Genomic DNA, 25,763 nt, shown 5'->3' on the forward strand with positions numbered 1-25,763 from the left:
TGTGTCCTACAATGTCTTTAAGCTGTAAACACACCTTTTCCACCACAGGTGTAATAACTTCCCATTCACTGGCTTAGGTTAAATAAACTAAATCCCTGCCTTCTAAAAGGGTTTTAAGGCAAATTGTAGTCTTACCTGCTCGGTGACCCACCTGTTCAAGTCTCATTGGTCTGCACAGACGTCTACTTGCAATCTGGTAAGCAGTGAAGGAAGCAGATAAATCTTGTCTATGCAGTAAATCTACAGACCTCACTGGGTGGATTTGGGCCAAAAGGAGCTAAAAGAAACCAGGACAAAGTCCCAGTGTGTCAGGAGGATTAACCCCTTTCTCTTTTTCTGTCTCCACTTTAGTTCCGTTATAAAACCAGGGTATACAAACAAACTAATCTGGATGAGAAGCAGCTGGCCAAGCTGCACACGAAGGTACGCAAACCTCTGTGGGGACATGTGTGTAATATATGTGACCAATAAACAGGCAACGGTTTGTTTTTTTCCTGATTGTTTCAATTTTCTCCCTGTGTGGTTTACCACTTCAGGCCAGTCTGAAGAAATTCATGGATTACATTCAAACCAGCGCTGTAGACAAGATGGCCAAGTTTTTGGACAAGGGTCTGGATCCCAACTACCAGGATGCCGACACTGGCGGTAGGGAGCCACCACAACATGGAGGACATTAAAAACAATATCTGACAATCAAAACTGTAGAGAATGTGTTTAGGTTCACATTAACAAAGTTTCACCAACCACTTTTACTCAATAAAGTCCCTCATCTTTTGTAAAAGTGTTCCCAGTGGCCCTTTATCTATAATTATGCCAGGTTAAGTCACAAAAAAAAAAAGAAAACAGTTGCTTTCTGGGACACATTTTCTCCAGAGCGGCAGAAGTTCTTTATAAATTCACCTCTAAGTTGTTGGCAGGTCTGTAGGCGCGGAGTGAACCTTCCCAGTTTCTCATCATCCCTTTGTTTACACGTTCTTTCGCTAGCTCACAGCCCCTCACAACCCCAACTTAACATTAGCAGTGCAATGGAAATGGTGAGCAATATCAGAGGTATCCAGCTGTTAAGTTATGAGCCAGATTCCAGCTCAGACGAGGAAAACAAAGACATACCTTGATCTATTTGTCTACAAAGAAATGCATCAGAATGGAGCGGAAAAGGGGGCCAAGTGTATTCTGTATGTCACAACTAAAAGCTTTTTAAAACAACGTTTTTTTTGTCTGCACCTGATTCACAACAATTTGAAGAAAGAAAAACTCAGAAATACAATTTTAGGCTTAATTTTCCAAATAATAATCTTCCATCATCAGAAAAATGCCTTAAATGGGTGTTAGCATGATTAAATTATCCATTAAAAAGCTAAAAATTGACTGACAGAAGTAGTTAAAGTCCGTCCACGGAGTGTTTCCCCATTCCAGCAGGAGACAAATGTATGTTTGCGATCTAAAACTGTCAACATCTAGACTTGACCTCAAGGTAGAAGAAACTGATCGTGAAAAGTGGCTTAAAAACAACATCTCTAAACAGTAAAATCCAGACAAAAAGTTCATTTAAATGAGACCAGCATGCTGGTCCCAGCAGACCTATGACCCCCCAGGCTCAGCTGTTTAACTCAACCTTTACAGTGTCTGCAGGCTCCCGGCCTCCTGCTTAGCTTTCCGCCCTCAGCACTTTCATGTGTGTCTTCACACTTAGTGCATAATCTGAGTCAGAACTGTTCACGATTTTGTGGCTTTTCTCAGATGCTGTTACTGCTCTGGGGGTTGCAGCAGACGGCTGCTCTACAGTTTGGGTGTGTTGCACAGCGCCATTCCAGCTGTTCTGGGACCAGGTGTCAAAACACAAAAAGCAGCGTGTAATCAGGGGTGTGAAGCACACTCCCAGTGCTGAGCACTGGGGGGCAGCAGAGAGCCCCTGTAAGGGCCTTCCAGCAAAGGGACTAATCTAAAAATGTCTGTTTACAGTTTAAAGCCTTTTTTATTTGAAATATTTAAAGATTGTTTGCAAAAACGTTGCAAACGTTCAAACATGTTAATACTGTTTTTCAGAGCAGAAAAAAGTTTTTGTTGTACATCTAACTTTACTTTCTATGGAATTTTTCACTAAAGGATTCATGATTCATCACTTAAATTTCAAATAAAATTTGAAACATGACGTCTTATATTAAGGTGAACTTTAGAGTAACTGACTAAAGAATATAATTCATATCTTTAGCATTTAAATCTGTTTTTTTCTGAATTTTTTTTGTATGGCACAGCAAAAAAAGGTAAATTTGTTTTTAAAGTTGCTTTATTTTAACTAATTTTTTGCTGTTTGAGAATAAAATGAACAGTATACCAAATTATACAAATTTATATGGTGTTTATGCTTTTATTTGTTCTAATATGAATTTTAAGATGTCATTTAAGATTTTTTTTATTGTTTGCACTAATTACTTTTGATGTAATGCAAAAAAAGAAACTGTTAGACAATATAATGACTGGCTGCTGAATGCTGAGAGGAAGGCCATTCTTAACTTTCCTAACTAGTACAGCATAGAAAACAAAACAGCTTTGACTTCCAGAAAATAGTTTCCCTTAATTTCATAAGTAACGATATTAACAGACATGTGAAACACAAAATGTTTTATGTCTAAACTACGTTTTTATTTAAATGAAAAACAAAGTGTTTTAGAACCACGACAAAGAAAAGATGCTGCAAGCACGGTTTTTCCCCCGGCTTCAGCACCATGGACAGCGCAGAGAAACATCAACACACTCCCCTGTTTGACACAAATATCTGTCCTAGAGAGAATCAGTGGAGATCAGCTATAACTAGACTGAGAGGCTTCAAAGTGAACAGAAGTTTGTCTTTAATCCCAGCTGAAACCACATAGTTAAATAATAAAGTTTTTTTTTTTGTTTGTTTTCTTGAAGGCTGATGTCATTGGCACATACATGTGACCAGCACAAAAAGTGATTGAAATTCAGTTTGGCTACATATATTGCGTGCAGCCAAGATGCTCATTTCTGTACACGTATTTATTTTATGCGCATCCAAGGTTGCATTTTGTTGTTGGCCGCACGTATTCAAAATGAAACTTAAAGTTCCATTAACTGTTACACTTGTTACACACTCAAGCAAAGAATAAAAAGTTGTAACTCTGTTTAGGTCCCTTCTGAAAAAAAGTCCATCAAACTCTGGATCTGTGTTTTCCTGCAGAGACTCCTTTGACCCTGGCGGTGCAGTGCGAGCCAGGTGGGGGCGAGGCCATCCGGGTGCTGGTGGATGGAGGGGCTCACATCGACTTCCGTGCCAAAGATGGACTCACACCGCTGCACAAAGCAGTTCGAGGCCACCATCACACAGCCCTGCTGGTAAACAAACCTTCTTTAAGGCCGGGTTACATTGCCACGTACAACGATCTGCACATTGTCCACAGATGACATTTCGGTCTTTCGTGATACAATCGTGAGATTAATAATTCATAACTATTTCTTATGTTTGTCATTTGTCTATGTGCGCAGATGTCCATCGAGGGGTTCGACCGATGGGTCTTTACGTGAATTTGGTTTTGAGCCGTACAAAATCTTTGGTCGGTTGAAACTGAACGCGCATTAAGTGCGTCTTGTCTTGTTCACACCGGACACTCAGGGAGCTGCAAAGAGGGGGGATTCTTTTTTGTTTTTAACTTTTCACTGGCGCGTGTCCAGGTTGAACTTTGCGCGGTTAATGAACGACGAAATGTATATAGAGTTGGCGACAGGACCTTAAAAACATGCGTAGCGACGCGCAATACTCAGCGGCATTTCTTTGTCCGGAGTGAGTCTCTGTGTGCGTGGTTGACGGGTCTCTCAAACCGAACACTGTGAGCTCGGCGCGGAATATGGAATTAAGCCTTTACGTAGTGGTTCAGTTCCAGCGTAAATCCATATTGCCACCTGCGCTCTCAGTGTTCTGTTTGAAAGATCTCGCAATATTTGTTTTCCATATTCCACACTGATGGCACTTCTCCATACAGCTCATTAATGGCAGCCGCACACATCTCGTACACTCTCTAACAGCACAACTCACACCACAGGGTGGACAGTACATTTTAACCCGTGAAAACCACTAATAAAGTGCATATAAACAGCGCAAAAATCCTGCACTGTTCACGCACGCCAGTGTCCAGGCGTGGATGCGGCTCTAAATGCACGCCGGGACCTTCTGGCAAATCCCCCCAGCTGCGGCCCCCACCGGGTGTTCCTTGTCCCTGCCAGTGTCCCCCCACCCCCGGCAGGCTGCCTCTGCTGGCGCCCATAGCTGACTTAGAAGTGGTGCGGACCAGGGGACTCCCACTGTTTAGTTAAAACAAAGCATCCCAAGGGCCCGCATGGGAGCTGACCATGGTGCTGACGTGATGTGATTTCTGCTGTGCTCTGAATTAGAGGATGAAAAAGGAGTGGATTTTCACTCCTGTCCAGGTTTCTGGTATTTCCCAACGAAGTTCTGGAGAAGCTGGTTTGCTGTTTAGACCTAAATATTCCAATAAAATTGAGGACGGTGATCATTTACAGCCTGAAGTGTTGCTTAAATCCCCTGAACTCTCTGACTGTTTCCACCATTTACTAATACATAAATATCATCTGCTCCTGCAGGTGCTGCTCTCTTTGGGTGCATCTCCAGACTACAAGGACCGGCGGGGGCTGACACCGCTTTATCACACTGTGCTGACGGGAGGCGACACCTCCTGCTGTGAAACAATGCTGTACCACAGAGCCAAGCTGGGCATCAGGGACGAGAACGGCTGGGACGAGACGCATCAGGTAGAGTCGGGTGGATCCACAGACATTTTACTCTTAAATCAAGAAAAATATACTTGAGTATGCTTTTTTTGGCAGAGGTTTGCACGCATCCCTGCCTCTGAGTGTGTGTCTGCATTCAAACTCATGCCATCAGACGTGTCACCCTTCATCCCCTTATCCCCCTCATCTCACAGTTATGAAGACAGATGTGAAAGAAAGAGAAAGTCAAGGTTTGTCTTTGCTCTTTTTAATTTCTTGCGTTTTGTTTTCAATTAGGGGGAAGTTCTGAAAAAAATCTTCTGAAAATCCCCGGAATGTAAACATTTAGCGTAGTTTTTTACGCCAAATTGAACCAAAAAGTTCCATCAGGTGAAACACCCCACATCATCATTTGAATTCATTTCCAGCTATGTTATAGAAAATTTCACTTGTGTTTTTGCTTTCACATGATGAATAATTGTTATTTTGGAGCTGAAGTGGTTCGCTGCATTAATGCATCAATAGACGTCAAGAGGCTAAAACAGAAAATACCAAAAACAAATCCAAAACTAAAAAAAAAAATCATTTACAATAAAAGTAAGGAAAACCCTTGTAGGTTATTATATTTTGAAACATATTTTGTTCTTAAAGCATACAGAAAAGCTTCAATAACTAGAAACACAGGTGTCAAACTTGGCACACCTGTTCCACGTTACCAGCAGCAGATAAGTCAGAAAATCTGCAGGAGGCCTTGAGTCTGCCCCCCACTGAGTTACTAGAAGATAAATGGGGCTTTAGATCATCTTAATCTTCCACTGAAACAAAATAAAAATGACGCATAATTATGCGGCCAAATGTGACCTATAAAGATAAACTAGCTTGTGGAAGCACAAAAGATAATGAGCAGCTGTCACACAACCATCTAGTGACAGGAACCTCTGCATGTGTTTGAGGGGAAGAATGGCTCCAGCCTTTGTGATCTCACTTCCCCTCTCTTTGACTTTAGAGGTGGTGCTAATTAAACCTGGAGTCGCTCAGTGGCTCTCATCCTGCGTATCTGTGCGTATCATTGTCTTCATCCGTGTTTGCTTTTTCCCCTCATCTCCTTATTAAAAACCACATCATTCTTATTTGTTCACGCTTTGATTCATCTCACTTGTGTCTCTTTCTTCTCCCCCTCTTTTTTTATCATCTCTCCAACACGTTGACGCACAGGCCTGTCAGAACGGAAACTCGCAGCATCTGGAGCACCTCCTCTTCTACGGGGCAGATTCCTCCTCCCAGAATGCCTCTGGAAACACTGCCTTGCACATCTGTGCTTTATACAACAAGGTATTTGCGGAGTAAAAGTAGAAATAACTGCTGTATCTGTCCATTTTGTTAAAAAAGAAAAATGTAGTTTAACTGAGTGAAACAAAATCTAAATGATTTTACTATTTTTCTAAAGATATTTATGAGATTCTGCTCATTTGTTTTACAGTATTTAAGAATTTCTATTCACAGGAAAGTAACTGAACAGTTTGAAAAATTAATGTAATAAAGAAAAGGTGTGAAGGTTTTTTATTTAAAGCTACGGTGGCCGACAGGGCTCACACTACATACAAAAGAAAAAACACAATGGCATTACCCGAAGCGCAACAAAATTACCCGAAATGTGAAGAGAAAAACTTTGCAGCAGAGCCGTCTGCAGATGAGGAGGTGCCAACGGTGCATCTTGACTTCATCTTTGAAAAGCTTAGAACCCGTCAATGTTTGAGGTGTTGGTTGCAAATCTTAACCTGAACCTACTGTGGTTAAATTTGTGTGCAGTCATCTGATCTCCGCTCAAAAATTACTTCAAATTTTGCTCCTGAATTTCTGTTCTTCTTATTTTATTGTGTTTTCTGAACTTAAATCAGCCTGCTTGAATTCTCAAATTCAAGTATAATAGAGTCATGTAACAAAAGTAGAGTTTTTAACCAGTTAAAACAATCAATTTGTTGCCAGATGGTGAATGTTTAAGATTGAAAGCTGGTTTTAGGATCAACCGTTGGAATAAAGCTGAACCCAAATGCTCAGTTAAACCCCACATATTCATTTGATGCTGTATTAAAAGTACTTTCCATGAAAACCTTTAACCCAGAATACAACTTTTTAATATATTTTATCAACCTGAAATGTAATTTATTAGAAAATGTAAGTATTAATTACAAATGAGGAAAATGAAAATGTCTACCAGGACAGCAAAAATAACCTTTTTCTATTTGAACCAGATAATATAATGTGCATGAAGTTGTTTTTAAAAGAACAGTTTGTTTTGCAGGAAAGCTGTGCACGAATCCTGCTGTACCGTGGAGCCAGTAAAGACACTAAGAACAACAGCGGGCAGACGCCCTTTCAGGTGATTCACTGGTTTACATGGTTTCTGGCTTTATGTTCTAAAAAAAAAATCCCTCCAAGTGGCAGAGACTGCTTGGAATCACATCAGACTTCAGACTTCATTTTTCTAAAGGTCCCCAAATAAAAAGAACCAAACTAGCATTAGTGTCTGGAATTCGACGTCATCGCCCCGCCTTCCCTCTGCAACTGCTGACTGGAAATGAATTATGCAACACTTTTTGCGCTGTGGATGTGAAAATGCAATCCCCTCTTTGCATTATCGCTTTAATTATGTCACATAATGAGATATGTTGAAACAGAAAATGAAAAAACATTTCAGAGGAGGGATTTTTAATTTTATTTTTGAGTCATTGGATGCAGTTACATTGTGAAAATGAAAAAGCACTTCTGTTCATCCATTTCAATTGTCAAATTGGATACTTCTAATTGAATTTTGCTACACATTTACAGAGGAACTTTCTGAAAATAAAATGTCAAATACCATTTTATTTATCATTTTAATTAAGTGACAGAATGAGAAAAAGAAAAGGCTGTTTGGCGGATTGATTTTTCATTTTGTATTTGAGTCAACAAACGCAGCGTCATTGTGAAAATGGAAAAGCATTTCAGGTACGGACTTTTATTTTGAATTATGAGACACAAATGCTTCCAAATCTCCAAATCCAAAGAGTCCGAATTAGCTAAATAATTGATAGTCCCAGACTATCCTGATAATCCGAAAGAGTAAAATTAAGACGTAACCTAAAGAGGAAGAAGAGGAGGACAAGGGGTTGAGGTTTTTGGCTTTACCTACTCCAAGTGAACAAATAAAGGCTTCAGCTTTATGTGAACTGCATGGACGTTTTTTCACCAGTAATTCAAACGGATATTCAATTCTAAATTATATTTTGTTTATGCATACGGATGGAAAAACGCCAACAGAACTGCAGTGATTTGAATCAAAGTTCGGCCTCATACTGTAGAAGAAATGGCAAACCTTTGCCCTGTTGCATGCTGGGTATCTGGTTATCTGAGTGTTATTGTTTCCCTCATTTCAGTGGGTTTCTTTGCTTGTTTTTTATATGGCATTCACACAGTTTCCTGGATGCAATCAAGTGTTTTTGAGCTTTCAAGCCCATTTTTCTTTTCCTTCAGCAGTAAAAATGTCAAGTTTATCAAAAAAGAAAAACCCAAACGTAAACGACATCTTCCTCTGTAGAACAAAATCCTTTTGTAAAATCTGATTCAGTTGAAAAAATGTCTGACATGAGATTTCAGTTAAAGCACTTAAAGGTTTGCGGCTTGTCCTCATCAGGTGGCTGTCATGTCTGGTCATTTTGAACTTGGGGAAATCATTAAAAACCACCGGGACGTGGATGTGGGTAAGCTGACCTTCCGTTTTTTTTACCTTACATTTTGTGTTTTCACTGTAGTGACGGGTAAGTTGCTCTACAGATCAGGAAAGTGCAACATTCATGGAATTGTTTGCAAAAGTTACATTAAAAAGTAATATTTTGACACACAGTCATTCTGCAATTTTTGAAAACATCCTAGTTCCCTTTGTGGAGTCTCCAAAGTACGCCCCCCAGAGGCGGGACAGTTCCCGCACCCTGGCAGTGCCCCACCCTCACCCGTTCCTCCGGGCGAACAGTGACAGCAGCATGAACCTCCCAGACTGGATGGCAGTGCCCAACGCCCCGACCTCCAACATTGTCTCTGTGCAGGTACCTGCTTGAGATTTCTGAAGATCCGTCAGAATAATTTCCAAAGAATTGCTTTTAATGTGATTCCATATGTGAAACTGCGTCCTTCTGTGCAGTGCAAGCTTTGCTTTTCCCATCAAAAAGCTGTTTTTATTCCAGGATTTTGTCACGTTGGAGCTTAAACAGGGCTTGTTTTATTGTCTAAAAATGACCTTTGACCGTCTCATGTTTTGCTCTTCAGGGCTTCAAGCACACAGGAGCTCTGAGGAGTTCCAGCAGCCCCAGAGGAGCAAGGACACGCTCCCCATCACGAGGGAGGATCGGTGACAAGGAGGAACGGAGCAGGCAGAGCCGGAGGCAGGGGTGAGGTGCCAAAAAACAGAAAACAGAAACCTTGTTTAAAATTGACCAGCAAGTTAGAGCCACTGTGTCATTCCTGCACTTTTAAAACCAATTTAAAATCAAATCCATTTCAAGGAAGCTTTTTTGATTTGATTTGTAGAGTAACAAAAACAATTATGTGTTAAAACTTTATATAAAGTGTCTTTTTTTGCAGAAATATACTCAAAGCAAAAAGCAAATTATTAATATTTTCATGCCAGGCATGTTACAAAATAGAACTATATGACTTTATAGAAGGATTTTTGTGTTCAGCGGAAATGGAGATCATGGAGGATCTGGATGCAGATGATGGGATTGTTGTTTTTTTGAAAATAAACCTCAACAGACGATGGAACAGGGAAATTACCAAGATAGGTGGTATGAATGAAAACTTCAAAATAAAACAGGAGTAGAAATTAAAACCTGAAAAAACCCTAAAAAATTAATAAAGACAGAATTTGAGCTTTATCTTTGACAACCAAGAAAAAACAGACAAAGCAAACATTTAGATTAAAAGAATACTAAAGGAAACAAAAAGCAAAAGTAATGCAATTCCCATTGACAGAACACAGCATAGTCCCAACAGCCCAGGTTTCAGGTACCAATACTCCCATGCTTTTATTTTGTAAAGACTAAAGGGCGAAACGTTATTTTCTGTAGAAAAATTAAAACTGAAACTAGAATCTTGACTAATTTTAATATTTTATTTAATTCTAAATTGTCAGCACTTGATAAAAATATTTAAACTGTTTAAATTAGAAGTGCTTTTTATATTCGTTTTGTGTTGTTTTTACATCAACTAATTACTATTATTATTAACTAATTATTAGCTTAAAATGACAAAGTATATAAAAGTTATAAAGTAAAAAGTTGAATTGTAAATAGTGGTTTATTTTTTGATTTTAGCATTTACTGTTTACTTTTTATCTGGCTCTGTTTTATCTGCCCTGTCCAGTCAGAATAACTTTTTTCCATTTGAGGAGACAGAAGAAACTGCTGGAGGCGTTTAATAGTTTGTGTTTTCAAAAGAATGGCTAAGTTTCAGATTTGATAGATATGACTCCAATTTTATAGATATAGTAGGTGTAACAGTTTTTTCCCCCACATCTCACTTTGAGTAGTGGCATAGACCGCATGTGCTGTAACTTATTTTTGTGTCATTCACTCTGTTGTCTGAATTCTAACAAAACCAGGTTTGTCTAAAAAACTAAGTTAAGTGAAAGAAAAGAGGATCTTATATGTGCTGTTTTTTACCTTGAGAATTTATATGGATGAATAAAAAGTAAAGTAATAATTAGTGGATTACATTTTCTAATAAGTAACAAGTCATTTAATTACAATTTCATCCAGAAACTAAAGTAAAATAATGCATTACTTTTTGAATATAGTTTACCTAACACTGCCCATTTGCACTCTCATACTAGCTTGCAGCCCACTCAAATTCTCAACCTAATATCACTGGTGCAACAACTGATATATTTTAATGGCCAAGAGGGCCACAATTAAGCAAAAACTAGAAAATGTCAAAACCACTTATGTAAAAAAAACAACTTTAAAAGCTGTTTTTTTTTGGATAGCATTGAAATTTTTATCTTCAGGTAAAACCTTCCTCTTCCTCCCCAGGCCTTCCTCCACCAGCACCACAGCACAAACTGCAGATCCCCGCAGACGCCTGTACAGCGCCGTCCCAGGACGGGTCTTTGTGGCCACTCGTGCGCACTCTGCACAAGGAGAGCGAGAAATCAGCTTCAATAAGGGAGACAGGGTTAAAGGTGAGGACAGAAAAGACAAAAAACAAAAACTAGGAACAGACAGCTGTCTGACAAACTACTCACCGCCTCACTAATCTGCCAAATAAATCCACAAAATTGAGCCTCTACATGTTTAACTTAACATGTCTAATTTAAGACCAATGTTTTCTGTTTTTTTTCTGAAGAAAAAAGACTTCCTGTGTTTGCTTTGTTCTTATTTGGAGTGATGACAGCAGGAAGAAGACACATTTCTTTTTTGGCTTTGTGTTGGCCAAAAATCAGAACTCAGACAAAAATCAGTAGAGGTAACGTGGCAGCAGAGTTAGTTGTTCAGAGGCAGCTCTTGGAATTTCACCTTAGCCTTGGTGCTGTTGACTGAACAAAGTCTGTGGAGCTCAGAGATCCAAGTTTCTGCCCGTTTAAAGATGCACCTGTCCTCTCAAGAGTGTAAGGCCTCCATATATGTTTGTATTTAATGTCTGCAGGTATGAATATGTGTGTGTTTGTGAGTGAGTCTAAGGTGTCTCCAGGTATGTATGTCTTGGTGAGTATGTAGGAGGTTTGCATGTCAGTGTGTGCGTTTTTTTTTTTTTTAATCCTTTTATGTTTTTGTAACATCCGTTTTTGTGTGTGTCTGTTTATCGTTGTCGTCTGTGTGGTTGGGAACGTTTTGATGCAGCGTCCTAACACCGCGCTCTTCCCTGCTGGCGTGTTTTAGTGCTGAGCGTCGGCGAAGGCGGGTACTGGGAGGGCACGGTGAGAGGCCGCACAGGATGGTTCCCCTCCGACTGCGTGGAGGAAGTGATGCTGCGGAGCCAAGACAACCGATCAGGTCATCACAAGTACCACACATCACTGCGAAGACTTGACACTGTGCAACCATAAAAATAAAATAATTTTACTTTGTTGTTATGCTGTTAAAGTGTCAAAGTGTTCCCCAGTGGTCTTTTAATTTTGATTATTCTGTTTTTGGCCAAAATTTAAAAAACTGTGTCATAGTCTAGTATTGCTTAACAATAGTTTAAATAAAGAAATCAGCAGAAATTCAATTTTAATCTTACTTTTCTTTATATATGTCCTTCATCATCAGAAAATATGACAAGAAAATGTTAAAAACAGTACAAAATGTAGGTTTCAAAGGGGTTCTATTGTTTTTGCATCTGAAACATTATATTTCGGAAATCCCGTGCAGCAGTCATTTGCTGCTTGAAGTAAAGTCAGAGACTTAATCTAAGTTTTTGAATAAAGTAGAAATTGTCAAATTGCGAGCACTAAAATAAATGGGTGTCTGATTTGTGGACTGAGTGGCCCCTGAGTGGCCCCTCCCTCTTGGCGTTCCAATCAGGAAGTATCTGCTGGTTCCAAGAAGCCAAAATCCCTTAGATGGAACACTCAACACTAAATGAGTGTTATTAAAAAAACACAGGACGGATCTCTTTCCTTCTATACAGTTTGTGTTCATTTTATTTTTACACAAACAACCCCAAGGATGTTTCCCAGTTACTTTGTTATTTTTGACAAATGCACAGATATATACAAAAATATCAGTTATTTGGCGTCTTTCGTCTCCCAGGACAAAGCAGTCTGAAATATTGTGGGCCCTTTCACGCTCCATCTGCATTCAGATGGACAGCGGCTTCTTACCGGTACAGTTGAGTCAACTACTGTACGACTTTCCGATAAAAGGAAGACCTTATGATGTGTGGCAGAAAGTTCTGGCACACACCCCAACGATGCGTCCAGAGAAACATCTGTTGTATATTAATCCATCGGGATCCTGTTGTATTCCCAGAAGCAGTGATAGATCTGTTGGGAAAGTTTGTTTTTTCCCTTGCTTGGCCCACTCTCCTCCCTTTTTGGGCCATCGTTAGCCGTAATCAGTCACAAACTGAATAGACCCGAAGTCACACGGTAACTGACTCAACTGAACCGCTGAGTGTTACAGAGAAATAAGCAGCTAAACTTGTTCTTCATAATCAGGATATTTTTTTCCAATAAGCAAATTATTCAAGTTATAAACTGACCAATCAGATGCCTCAATAAAAGTAGGTGGAGCCTGCTGGCCCCCACGCCCAACCTTTGAAACTTTTGACAGATTTTGTGTTCAAACACCAGGGATGGGGACTTGCTACAAGCTCACTCCTGATTGACTGGTTGCCATGTTTGTCTCACAAATTTGTCAATTTTAAGGAAAAAACTGCGCAAACTGTGAAAAGAAAAACAAAAATGTTGGTGTTGAGACCTTTCTTTGATGTTGCTATTGATATTTCAACCCACGGGTAGGCTTCAGTTGTTCCAGCATTTTGACCTCATGATCTTTGTGTTTCAGAGAGTCGAGGGGAGCGAGCTAAAAGGCTGTTCCGACATTACACTGTGGGCTCGTACGACAGCTTTGATGCTCCCAGGTAAGAGCGTTTCCTTCACCGACCTGCAGGTCAGGCAGCAGAAAAGTGACGTTTATGTTATTTCTTCCTGTTATTTCCGTCTTATTTTGAGCTCACCAATCAAAGACTTAAAAAGTTTGCTTGAAAAATATAAATCGCAGATAAAAAATAAAAAACGTAAATAAAAACTGAAGCAGATGTAGACAAATCTAAAACAAAAACAAAGGAATAATTGTGTTTCTCTTTTTAACAAACCTGTTTCCATTAATTCTTTGATTAAGAACTTTTTCCAGATTAACACAGTAAATATATATATATCGTAGCTTTTAAGAAAATTAAGCAAATAAGCAATACAATTTAAAAAAAAAAAGACCATAGAAGAGTTATACCATGAGTCCCTCAGTGAACAGTTCTACTCCACACGGATCTCGGCTTCATCCAGAAACAAAGACTTGAACATTTTTTTGTTCTGCAGAGTCGTTTATAAATTCACTGCGACTTCACTTCCGCTGAATTGAACCTGACAGCTTCTTCCTTCTGACCCCCTTCCTCGCTTTCTCGCTGCGAGTTTGCGGCGCATGCTGGCAGGAGATTTGTTTGTATGGTAACAAACTGCACACATCCACCCAGATAACATGATTCATAGACTCCAGTGATACTTTGACCGGTTGGGAGTGCTGTGAGTGATTCATCCAGTCGGATGATGTATTCGGGTTTACCGCCTCCAGACTTCAAGCTGATCTTCCGGCTCGGATGGGCGTCTTCTTTACACAGTTTTGGGGGAGGCCGGCCTCCTTTTCACCAGTTGATGTGCTGCCTTTAGAAGTTTTTATTTTAAACATCCGCACTCAGCTGCAGCTCTAAGCTCCTATACGTTCCTCTTTGTTTGGACCGTTTTTGAGATTTCAGTAGATGATAGAGATAGTTTTCCCAGTTTTGTGCGATGAAGCAGCAGCCGAGCCACTCATCCTCTCACCACAACCTCATCAGCATCCACTCATGCTCAGCTGCATAACTGGCAGATGATTTTTAACAGAGTTCAAACTATTGTTTCAATCAACATCACAATGAATATCTAAAAGAAAATATAGCTTTGATGAAGGATTTTGTTGCCTTCTGATAGTTTCGCCAGCACACATGGAGGAATTTTAATAAGAAAGTATTTCTAGATGCTTTTACTCATTCATTCACGTTGGATACATTTTGTAGGGAAAATATATCAGAGTGAACTTTGTGCAACACAAAGTAGAAAAAAGGAAAGCTGTAGACGTTCGACGTTTTCAATGAAGGCAGTTTTGGAAAGTATTTGGATGGCTTTTCAAAATAAAACTATTTTTTTCAAATTAACTTCTATTAAATGACACAGTTTGTGAAAAACTGTGAACTTAAATTGAACTAAAATTCCATCAATCAGGGTGTATTAATGACAATCTTTCACTTCTATACCCATTTTCAGCAATGTTTTACTTTTCTTTGCTGTTTCTTTTCCACATATTATTCCCTACATCAGCTGTCCTCTCACAGCCTCATCTTAAAACTGAAAGGATTTTTTTTTAAAACATCAAGGTTTCCTTCATTCCACAGAAAGACAGGCAGAGGTGCATACCTGTAGAACGTGCAGACACGTCTGACTCAGAGCCGCCCTCACACTTGTTCCCGTGTCCTTTCGTTTATATTTGGCCGGGTTTTTGACCATCCCTGCGTCCCTCCTTCACGTTCTATTCATCACGGCATGAGGAACCCCCTCTGCACTTTTTAATTTTCTTTCTATCACCCTCACCTCCCTGTGGTGTTTCCATCTGGAGGTCAGACAGTGAAGGGCACCGAGAAGAGAAAAGAGAGGGATGAGGAGCTCAAACGGAGGAAGAGGACTATTCTGTGGTGCAATAAAAGGACATGGATATAGTTTTTATGTAGCTGCAGCAAGCAGACGTCAGCAGGTTGTGAAAGATTCAGGAGACGTCAGGTCTGTTTGGACTCCAGACTTGTGATATCATGATAAGGTATCAATCAGTCAGCATTTTCTTCACAAAATAAGAGTCCCCCCCCCCCCCCCCCCCCCAGACAACAGCAACAACAGTAAAACAACAACAACAACAGAATTTTTTTAAATTTTATTGATGCAGTCAAAATTATCATTCAAAACAATGCAAACTTGGATTTACTTTATTCCTCTCATGAGAATAACTGCTTTTCTTAGTTCTTATTTCTCAAGGTTTGGATGAAAAGGACAAAACAAACAGATTTAAAAATAATGTATATTAAATGTTTGTGGTTTGATTACTAAAATCCTGCTATTCGTCTTAATAAAAGAGCAGTAATCCAAACAACTTCAATTGTTTTTGACACTTTTTGAACTTGGAACAGAAATCTTCATCCTCATTAGGATTTAGGTTCTTTTGAAAAACTTCACTAAAATATCAATTAAAAGATTACCTGGATAACACTGAGTTCTTTCTAAAAAAATAAAATATAATAAACACCTCTGTGATGAGATAAGAAGACTCGTGCCTCCTCATCATCCAGCTCTGCTCACGGACTGTTATGAGGCATTTTGCGGTCTGACGTTTGGAGGACAGGACAAGCCGTGACGCCGTAACCAGGCGTGATAACTGGATCCTGGCAGGGATCAGAATGAAGCCCTCTCACTCAATGTTTGCTTTTTATGAAGACATAACACAGCTTCAACTGACTGTGAGCTGATTTTTATGCATAAATCATTCATAGGGGTTAAGTGGCTAAGAAGTCTAAGACAAAAAAAACTTCGAACGACTTTCAGAAATCCTGGGAAACTTTTGCGTCAGACCACTTAAGGAGATTACAGCAAAGTCTGGCTGCTTGGAAGCAAAAGAAAAAAAAAGTGAAGGGTGCCAGATTTCTGTTGCGTTGTTGTGAGGTGTTGTTGAAATGAAACACCAGCTTTTTATAGTTTTATTTTTTACCATTTCTTAGAATGCAGAGCTTCCTGTTGGGAACATAAATAGAGACTTTTGTTTGGTGCATATACTGAACAACTGCAAAGAAAAAATGTAATTCTCTTGAAAAAAGTGAAAAAAAAAATGTGTCAGAACAACTTTTACCTGTTCACACCTGCTGCTGCTCTGCAGACCCACATGAAGCTTTGTTCAGGCTGGTTTTACCCACCCCAATGAGACATGTTCTTTTACTGATGATGGAGGTGAGGTGTAACAAAAATTAAGCTTAAAATTGCATTTTTTAAATATGTCTTTAGTCAAATTGTGAATCTGGAGCTAGTGTCTGGCTCAAAACTGTACGGTGGGATAGCTCCAATGTCGCTTGCCATTTTTGTTGTAGCTGTAATGTTGTGTTGGGGTTGTGAGGGGCTGAGGGGTAGTAGGCAAGAGTGGAAACATAGGAATGATGGTAAATAAGGGGAGGCTTACTTCCATGCCAACAGTCCTACCAACAACTCAGAGACAAATTCCTAACAAACCACTGTTGCTCTGCAGAGAGTACGTGTATGTCCCACAATTTTTAAAATTTAGTCTAAAAATGGCATAACCAGAGTTAAAAGACCACTGGAAACGCTTTGAAAATAAATCAAAACATGATTGGAGTGAGACTTTAAGGAGTTAAAGTGCTAATCTGTGCCTTTTGTTATATTTAACACTATAGACATGTTTCTGACTCAAAATGCTTTTAAAATATCGATTTGAATGAACTGCTGAAGGACAGAATGAATCTGCAGATTCCCAGATGAGCAGAAACACACATTTAACAGATAAACAGGAGCGTGTGCACCTTCTGTCTGCGTTTGCTCCACCCCGGCCGTGCTCTCTGCCATCACACATGCATGCGCTCTGCACGCACGCAATCATAGTGGTGTGGCCGAACATGCAGGCAGGAGAACAGACATGACCAGAGACAGAGCAGGAGCTGCGGTCAAAGGCAGGAGGGACTTCAGAGGATGACAAATGTAGGGGCGCAAGCAAAAGGGAGGGGGGCGAGCTGGCCGTTTTGACGTACGCTGAAGGAGGCGCTGGCTGGGAGATGATGTGAGTGCCTTTCTGTCCTCTTCCTCCCTCTGCCACTCATCTGCCAGCTATTTCTCTGTCCTCCCTCTTCCTGTCTGCGTCCGCCCCTCCCTCCTCTTTCATTCATGCTTTGTTTACAGAGAAGAATGGTGTTTTACAGACATGCTGGGAGAAAAAAAAACAGGAGGGTGGGTGAGGTTAGCCGTGTTTGATTTTAAAGGGTGTCAGAAGCAGCACAGTCGGATGAATTCCTGTGTGGAGCATCACAACCTGTTCTCACTCACTGGATGTCACATTCTGATGCATTCAGAGCGTATGCTGCTGACATCAACAGAGATGAGACACGCAGACATGTGTTCATGTTCAACGCCTGAAGAAAATCCTGTTTATTTGACGTGACTGAGGAATTAGTCTCAGGATCTTTGATACAGGGACATGTTTGATCGGGACTTGTACATCCAATTTTTGTCCTGGCAAAGTTTAGATTTAAAGCCATAAAATTATAAATGTATGCACCAAAGCTGCTTGATTTGGGGTAGTGAAGAGGTTAAATTAGGTATTTTCTCTGTTTTTTGCCCCCAACAATGTTGATTATCGTGGTATTTATACCTCCAAAGAAGCATAACATGTATGCTTTTATTTTGGAGGGCTTCCAGATCTGCAGACAGGGAGTACACAATGTTTTTAAGAAAAAACGTAATTTTCAATACAGGAGGAGGTTCCAGGGAAGCAGGGAGACATGGGAGAGACAGCAGAATCAGGCAGATGGATGCTGGTCAAGTCTGTTCAGATGGGGAACTGGTTGGTCACGGAAAGCAAGACATGACCAAAACATGTTTGACACCTTTTTTACAAACACTGTGACTCATTTTCAGGGTGAAGGTGAGAAGGGGTACCAGCTGTTGTGCAGACTGATAAGAAAAAAAATCAGCTTGTTTTTTTAATGTGTCAGATGGTGTCGGGAGCCCAAAACAATGCTTTAGTCAGTGACATCATTTCTGTAACCCAGCCAGCCAAAGTAAGCGTATATTAAAAAATATTTAAAAAAAAAGCTGCATCCAAATGCTGAGCCTGTCTCATTTCGTCTGTAATGATTTGATGCTCTTAAAGTGCCACTCCGATCATCTTTTGAACTATTTATAAAGGTTTTTAAATCGTGATTATGAAGTTTTTAGCCATAATTTTAAAAAAATTTCATTTTCTAGGACATGGTTTGTGCAAAGCGCCAGTAGTTTATTTTGAAATTCCCCTCTGAGTTGGTGGCTGTACTGTTGACTTGGCGTATGCCAACGCTGACTTCCCATCATTCCTTTGTTTATGTTCTCTCTGGCTAGCTTACAGCCCCTCACACTACCAATGCAACTTTACCGGTGCAAGACACATCGCAAGCAATATCAGAGCTATACATTCGTAAAGTTCTGATCCAGATTCCAGCTCAGACGAGGAAAACAAAGACGTTCATGGATCTGTTGGTCTGCAAGTGGATGCCTAAGAGCGGAGCAGAGAGCCTGTAGCTCGCCGACTGTAGCACATACGTCACTGCTACAGGCTTTGCAACAGCTTTTTTGCCATCTGCTCCCGATTCACGACAGTTTGAATAAAGAAATACTCTGAAATGCAGTTTTTATCTTGATTTTCTTTTATATATGTCCTCCATCATAAGAGAAATGCAACAAGAACATGTTACAAACGCCAAAAGCCTGATTTTCATCAGAGTGGGTCTTTAAAGCCCCCTGCAAACCAATCCAATCACCCCTCACTTTCTCTCTCCTTTAAACTGCCCTCCCTCTCCTCCCCTCCCTCCTCTCTCTCCTTCACTGTGTCGCAGTCACTGCTAACCATCTCAATCCCTCACTCTCTCCCAGACCTCCTCCTCCTCTTCCTCCTCCTCTCTGTCTTAAGTATGAAGGGGCTGGGAGAGCTTGGCCCTCTCCCTTTCCCTTCCTTCATCTCTCTCTCCTCTTCTTCCTCCTCCTCTCCTCCTCCTCCTCCTTTCTCGCGGCTCTTTCTCACTGCTGTCTTGCTTGAAGACGGAAAGGAGAAGGAGCAGGAGAAGGAGAAGGAGGAGGAGAGGGAGGGGAGGAAATGGCGATGGGGGCATGCGGCGAGGAGGATCTCTCCCTCTCCCTCTCCCTCTCTTCTTCCTGGCCGTCGCTGGGCCCTTTGAATAGGAGCATCTGGTTCATTTACAGGTACCTGCCATGACATTTCATCCCTCCCATCCCCACATTTACTCTGTCTTTTTAGAGATGCTGAGGAGGTGAAGGAGGGATGCATGCGTGTGGACGTCACACTGGGATGAATTGACAGATGTTACAAAGCATGCCTGCATACAGCTGTGTTAGAATGGGCGCGTGTGCGGCTGAGCGCAGCGGCACAGCCGTGTCGGAGCAGTGCAGTTGTTCTGTGTGAACACGCCAGAATGTGGCGTTTCCTTTCTCCCCGCTTTGAACAAATGTCCTCCAGCGATGCTGCACTGGCACAAGTGACGCCTGCTGCCTGTGCTGATGTGCAGGCTGCTTGCACGTTTTGTTTGTGTTGCATACATGTCGGAATGCGTGGCGTTTCTGCCACTGTTCGAGCAGATTCCTGCAGCCAGCGTCAGGTTTGGTGTGTTTCGCTGCGAGTGGTCGTCGGCGTGTCTTCGCCAGTGTTGGTGTGTGAGTGATGGAGACAACTGTGAGAAAGCAAACAGAGCACGGAGGGAGAGTTTGAATGATGCAGCATCATCACAAGTTCAAGGATGCTCACTAAGCTGAAGCTGCCTGCAGCCTTGTGGCAGGTCCTGCTCTGCACGGTCCTGCTCCAAAGCTTTAACAGTGTTGGCAAGGAGGTCATCAGATCTTCTGAAGTAGGATGAACTTTGATTAAAAATTGCATTCGTTAGTTAATCAGGTCCATCAATTAACAGACTGTAGATAATATTTTCTGTGTATGGTGTCTTGCAGTCTGTTTTGTTTAATATAACTTTAACCTAAGTTAGGATGAGAAAGAAGTTTGCCTGAAAAGTCTTGAACGGTGGAGATGGCACCTGGCTGTGATGCAGATTTTCTTTTAATTTTTTTTTGCTGATTTTAAGTTTACTTGACTTTAAGGTTTGTGACTTCCTGAAAAACCTGAACCAGAGAAATGTTTGTGACAGTTGACAAAAAAAGCTGTGACTGTATCTCAGAACTCCCCTGGCATTCGAAGAGGAAGTACCCGCTACCTGAAAGAAGCCAAAATCCTATAGACTTCTATAGATAAAGAACCAGCTATTGCTATGTCATTCTATTTGTTAGAATAACTTGATACCTTTTGAAACATGTTCTTGATAATCCTTTTTTTTTCATATGTGTTCTTTATTGCCAAGTCATTCAGGTTATAAACTGACCAATCAGATGCCTCAATAAAATTAGGTAGGGTGTGCCGGTCCCCAATGTTCAACGCATTTGACAGATTTCATGTAGCCCGTTTTCAAGTAATAGGGGTGTGGCCGTCCAACAACCTTAATTCTGGTTGGCAAGAGTGGTTGCCATAGTAATGTTGACTCAAAACAACTCACACTAGTTGTCAGAGGTCAGAGGACTGTCTCCCCCTCTGGTCACCAGCAGGAACTGTCTCCTGAGTTCAACCACAGTACAGCTCCCAGCATCCCCAGCGCACACTTCCTGGATGCCACACACCTGACTCTCATTCACTCAATCAACCACAGCATATGAAGTATTGCGAAGTCTTGATTGTGCTACTCTGCCTTCATTACTGAGCGTTATATTTGGACCTGTATCTGACTCTGTTTGCCTGCCGCCTGCGCCGACTCTCGCCTGGATCCTGACTACCCTGTCTCTCCTCTAATGATCTTATTCCTGTTATCGACCCTGCCTGCCTGACCCTGTTTTAGCTTTTTGACTTTTAGCTGAGCTAATAGAGCTGCTGTATGTGGATCCATCCGTCTGTCTGTCACTAGTTCACTCAGTCCAGGTCTCAGATACAGTCAATGGTAAAAACAGGACAAGTTCAGTAATCATCAGGAAGATCTGGGAGCAAACAGCAGATCTTAGGGAGCACTAATGCAGAGAGCTTGGTCTGGAGAGTGCCCAAAGAATGAAATACTATTTAATGCTGTAAAACCCCAGGACAATATTCCTATGGGCTTTTGAAGGAAATTTGAAGATTTTCTAATCAATTGTTCATTTTGGGTAGCAGCGATAAACAGCATCCAAAAAAAATAAAGGACTAAAAATATAAGCATTAAAATAGGACAAAAATTGACAAACAGTACAATTTAAAAAAACTGAAAGAAAAGAAAAATGTGACCCTGTGGGTTCTCCAGGTTTAATTCGTGCAGTATCTCATGCACATAGATTTCAGAACTGTTAATGATTAATGTGAGAGGCATTTTGTTTTGGGGGCACAATATAAAAGGTTAAAAAGTCCATAATTGTAATTCTTTATTTCAAGCAATTAAAAAAAATATACACACACACACACACACATAGAGAGAGATTTTTCCAAGTTAGTCCAGCTAAACCTGGGATCTGCTTCCGGGCTAATCCAGTACTTTCTAGCCCGTTTTCAGTGCTTAAATGTGATCAGACAGGAAAGTGTGAAACATCTCTCTTTGAATAATGTGAAGTATTTTTAGTCAAACCTTTTTATCCCACAAACTTGCATTCCCCCACCTGAAAAGACTCTAGTGACTTGTTGCATGTTTTGCCTGCAGGGATACAACAGGCCAAGCTGTAAAATGTGATTCAACTTTAAGCAATGAACTCTGAGCTCTGCCAATTCACGCGTCAGGCTGAATATGTCCTGAGCTCGTCGCGAGTTGGCTCTCCATGCCCCTCAGAGAAGTGAAATCTGAGCTTCATGGCAGAGATGGACAAAAGAGGACAGGAGTAACAAAGTGGCAGAGCCGGGGAAGAGACAGAGCAGCTCTCATGGCTTATGGAGAGAATCACACACTTAATCGACTGAATGAAAAGATCTCGGGGGGGGGGGGGGGGGGGGGGGGGTCTTAGAAGAGAAGAAAAGAGTCACTTTTTGATCAGAAGGTGTAGGGCTCAGAATGGAGGAGCCATCCGGATGGTAGTATGCAACAACAAAAAAAAGACTAAAGAGAGGGAAAGAGGGATGAACAGATGGAGTGGGACGGGACTATTTTGGTGCACAGTGGGATTGTCAGCATGTGGTTACAGTATGTTACAGCTGATAGGATATATATACTTGTGTGAGTCACTGCCTGGATGCACAGCTATTTGTTTGGTCCATTCATTCATAACAAATGTCCCAGAGAAGTGATGCTACAACTAACTTTGAAACTGGTTCAAAGTTTCAAGAAATGTCTTTGGTTGGTATTGACCTGCAGCGGCTAGTTTGACATAGATTTTAAAAAGTGTTGCTGGAATTATCTTATTAGCCCTTAAATTGTTTTAAACAAGGCCCATTACTATGTTTGGTTGTAGAAAAAAATACCTTAACATATCCTTTACCAAACTGAAAGCTTATTACTTTTCTTAAAGTGACTCCATCAGTAAAAAAAAGTTATTTTGTTCGTGTTTACATGTGGGCTGTGCTCCATCAGGGCACTGAGATTGTTTCATTGTTGACCCGTGGATTAAAAAAGCATCTAAACAGCAGAAAAAAGTTCATAAACTCTCTAAGTCTCTCTAAGATGCACAAACACACACTTCTACCTACACAAACACACACTTCTTTCTACACTGAAACACACCTACTTACACACACCTACACCTGCACACTCACCCAAACGCCTACACACATGTACACATACATACACTTACACCTACACAGGTCTACACTCTTAACTAAACACTTACACACACACACCCACACCCACACACGAACATGTACAACTACACTCACACACAACTACACACTTACTCACCTTCATACACACACAGAAACATGTGGAACTAAATTCACACACAACTACACACATACACACAGACCTACACACTCACAACTACATACTTACAAAACTTCAAACACAGCTACACACACTAACAACTACACACATACCCACACGCTCACACCTACACCCAGACACACCTAGAGTCACACATCTACAGTGACCATGCAACTCCACACTGTTGGTAGGCTCCTCTGATTGGACTCTACAAAGTCATAAATGTGAGACCACCCACATCTACACACACACTTTCTAAAATATTTAAAGAATAAACTGTTGACAAAGAATCTGAGATTGTTGTTTTACATCTTTATAAATGAATTCTGAAGTGATCACTTCACATTTATATGATGATGCAATACAATACAAAGTGTAATAACGTTCTCTGGTGATTGTATTTTTTGTATTGCGTAGCAAAAAAAATTATATAAAATGAATTCAATTGATTTGAATTCATGACTAACAGGTTGTCTCAGTGTGCACAATAGATATTAGTTCAATGAAGTTGTTTTATTTTGGGGCTTTGATAGGGTGAGTAATTTTTGACCCGTAAGACAAGGACAATAGACAGAATGTGAAGAACACACAGGGTTTTATTGATAACAAACTGCTTTGGCTTTTTCAACAAAAAACTTTGTGATTTGTTTTAAACCAACAACACAATGTTTGATCAACAAAAAAAGCTAAACCGGTTCAGTCTATGCTCTTCGTTTTTTATTTTACTGATAGAATCACACAGAACCTCACAGTAGCTTTAGCAGTTTTCCAGTAAGTAGATTCTGTAGATTGGCCACGTTCCCGCCTGTTGTGCCGTAGCAGAGCGAGGAAATGCTCTGCCAACATCACCTGTGAGCGTGCCGTCGTCTTCTGTCAGTGACTAATAATTTACAGTTAACATACCCTGACTCGGCTGTGGACCTACCCAAGATTCCTTGCGTCTGGTACTAGCTGTTGCTGAGGCAACGAGCAGCGCCATGGTCCTGGATATAGCATCTCTTTCTGTTGTTCTGGTAGAAATTGGCTCTTGGCAGGCTGTCAAAGATGTACAGGCGAGCGAAACAGAGTCCAGTTTTGACTCGCTGCTTTCATGAAAAGAATTATTATGTTTTCAAAATCTGTTCTTGTTTTAACAGTATTGCATGGTAAATGTATGTGGCTAATTCTGTTGTTCAAACCGTATGAGTAAGTTAGAACAATAAAAAAGGAGGTAAGGAAAACTCTCAAATGCAGAAGCAGTGAGTAATTATGCATCCTTGCTCCTCAGCAGTACTAGTTTAATTCATTAGTTTTTGTTTTTAGTGTTTTTAACAAAGTCATTTGTTATTTGTCTGAAGATGGAGGACAGATATGAAGAAAATTAAGCTTAAAATTATATTTCTATGAATTTCTCTATTAAAATCTTTTTGAATCAGGAGCAGACAAACGATATGCAGATTGAAATATTCCGTGTTTGTGACGTAGGTGCGCCACAGGCTGATGCGTCCACTTGCAGACAAATAGATCCATGAACGCTTTTGTTTTCCTCGTCTGAGCTGGAATCTGGATCTAAACTGTGTGGCTGGTTGCTCTGATATTGCTCGCCATTTTTGTTGCACTGCTAATGTTAGGTTGAGGTTGTGGGCCTGTAAGCTAGCAGGAGGTCGTGTAAACAGATGTGTGATGGGAAGGGTGGCTGGGCTTACACCACATAAATGGTCCCGCCCACAACTCATAGGTGAATTTCTAATGAACTTCTGCCACTCTGCAGAAACTACGTCACAGGTTTTTTGCTTTTGGCTAAAAATGGCATTAAACATAATTAAAATACCACTGAGAACGCTTTGAAAAAAGATGATGGGAGTAAGTTAATTAACTAAATAGTGATGCAATGTCCAATTGCTCATTATTCACAGATAACATTTTTTCTGCGGATGTCAAAACATTTTTTTGCCAATTTGGAGCAGCTGAAACTGAGGAAGAGTTGATGTTATTTTCCATTTTTAGTCTTTGCAACTTGATTTGTTTAGAACTGTGCTGATGTTAGCTGTACAGGGAGTGAATGTCTTCCAATTGCTTTTTTTTCTAAGGCTCTATAAGGCCTTTACCTTTGACAGGGGAGACACGAGAAAGACAAAACCTCTGTAAACTGCTTCTAATTTTCCATTTGCTTACTGTTTCTGTCTGTGCCTGCAAGTGACTACATAATCAAGGAGAAGACTGTGCTCCTCCAGAAGAAAGACAGTGAGGGGTTTGGCTTTGTGCTAAGGGGGGCCAAAGGTAAGAAAAATCTGTAAAGATTTTCTCTTGACTTTGTGATTGTAACAGTAAAGTTCATGTTGCTTTTGTCACATCTCACCTGCAATGTTTATGCTCAGTCTGCTGTTCTTATGGTGTCTCCAGCTCAGACTCCAATCGAAGAGTTTACACCCACTCCGGCCTTTCCAGCTCTGCAGTATTTGGAGTCAGTGGACGAAGGAGGAGTGGCCTGGAGAGCCGGGCTCAGGATGGGGGATTTTCTCATAGAGGTAAGGCACATTTATTCGTATAAAACATCCTTT

At 40.6% G+C, this 25,763-nt stretch overlaps 1 protein-coding gene across 6 annotated transcripts in view; it reads left to right on the forward strand.

Moving 5' to 3' along the window:
- shank1 (SH3 and multiple ankyrin repeat domains 1) overlaps positions 1-25,763 on the forward strand; it is an 83,005-nt gene that overhangs the window by 43,586 nt on the left and 13,656 nt on the right. For all 6 annotated transcript variants that reach the window (XM_023957348.2, XM_078951857.1, XM_078951856.1 and 3 more), the window contains exons 4-17: positions 352-423; positions 537-645; positions 3,200-3,354; positions 4,618-4,785; positions 5,959-6,075; positions 7,046-7,123; positions 8,417-8,483; positions 8,656-8,825; positions 9,046-9,167; positions 10,809-10,957; positions 11,655-11,768; positions 13,266-13,341; positions 25,400-25,482; positions 25,606-25,730. In XM_023957348.2, coding sequence (XP_023813116.1) covers positions 352-423; positions 537-645; positions 3,200-3,354; positions 4,618-4,785; positions 5,959-6,075; positions 7,046-7,123; positions 8,417-8,483; positions 8,656-8,825; positions 9,046-9,167; positions 10,809-10,957; positions 11,655-11,768; positions 13,266-13,341; positions 25,400-25,482; positions 25,606-25,730 — 1,605 coding nt within the window. The remainder of the gene's footprint in view (positions 1-351; positions 424-536; positions 646-3,199; positions 3,355-4,617; positions 4,786-5,958; positions 6,076-7,045; positions 7,124-8,416; positions 8,484-8,655; positions 8,826-9,045; positions 9,168-10,808; positions 10,958-11,654; positions 11,769-13,265; positions 13,342-25,399; positions 25,483-25,605; positions 25,731-25,763) is intronic.

Source organism: Oryzias latipes, chromosome 8 (genome assembly GCF_053564925.1).
Source record: "Oryzias latipes strain Hd-rR chromosome 8, Olatipes_Hd-rR_3.1".
Taxonomy (NCBI): domain Eukaryota; kingdom Metazoa; phylum Chordata; class Actinopteri; order Beloniformes; family Adrianichthyidae; genus Oryzias; species Oryzias latipes.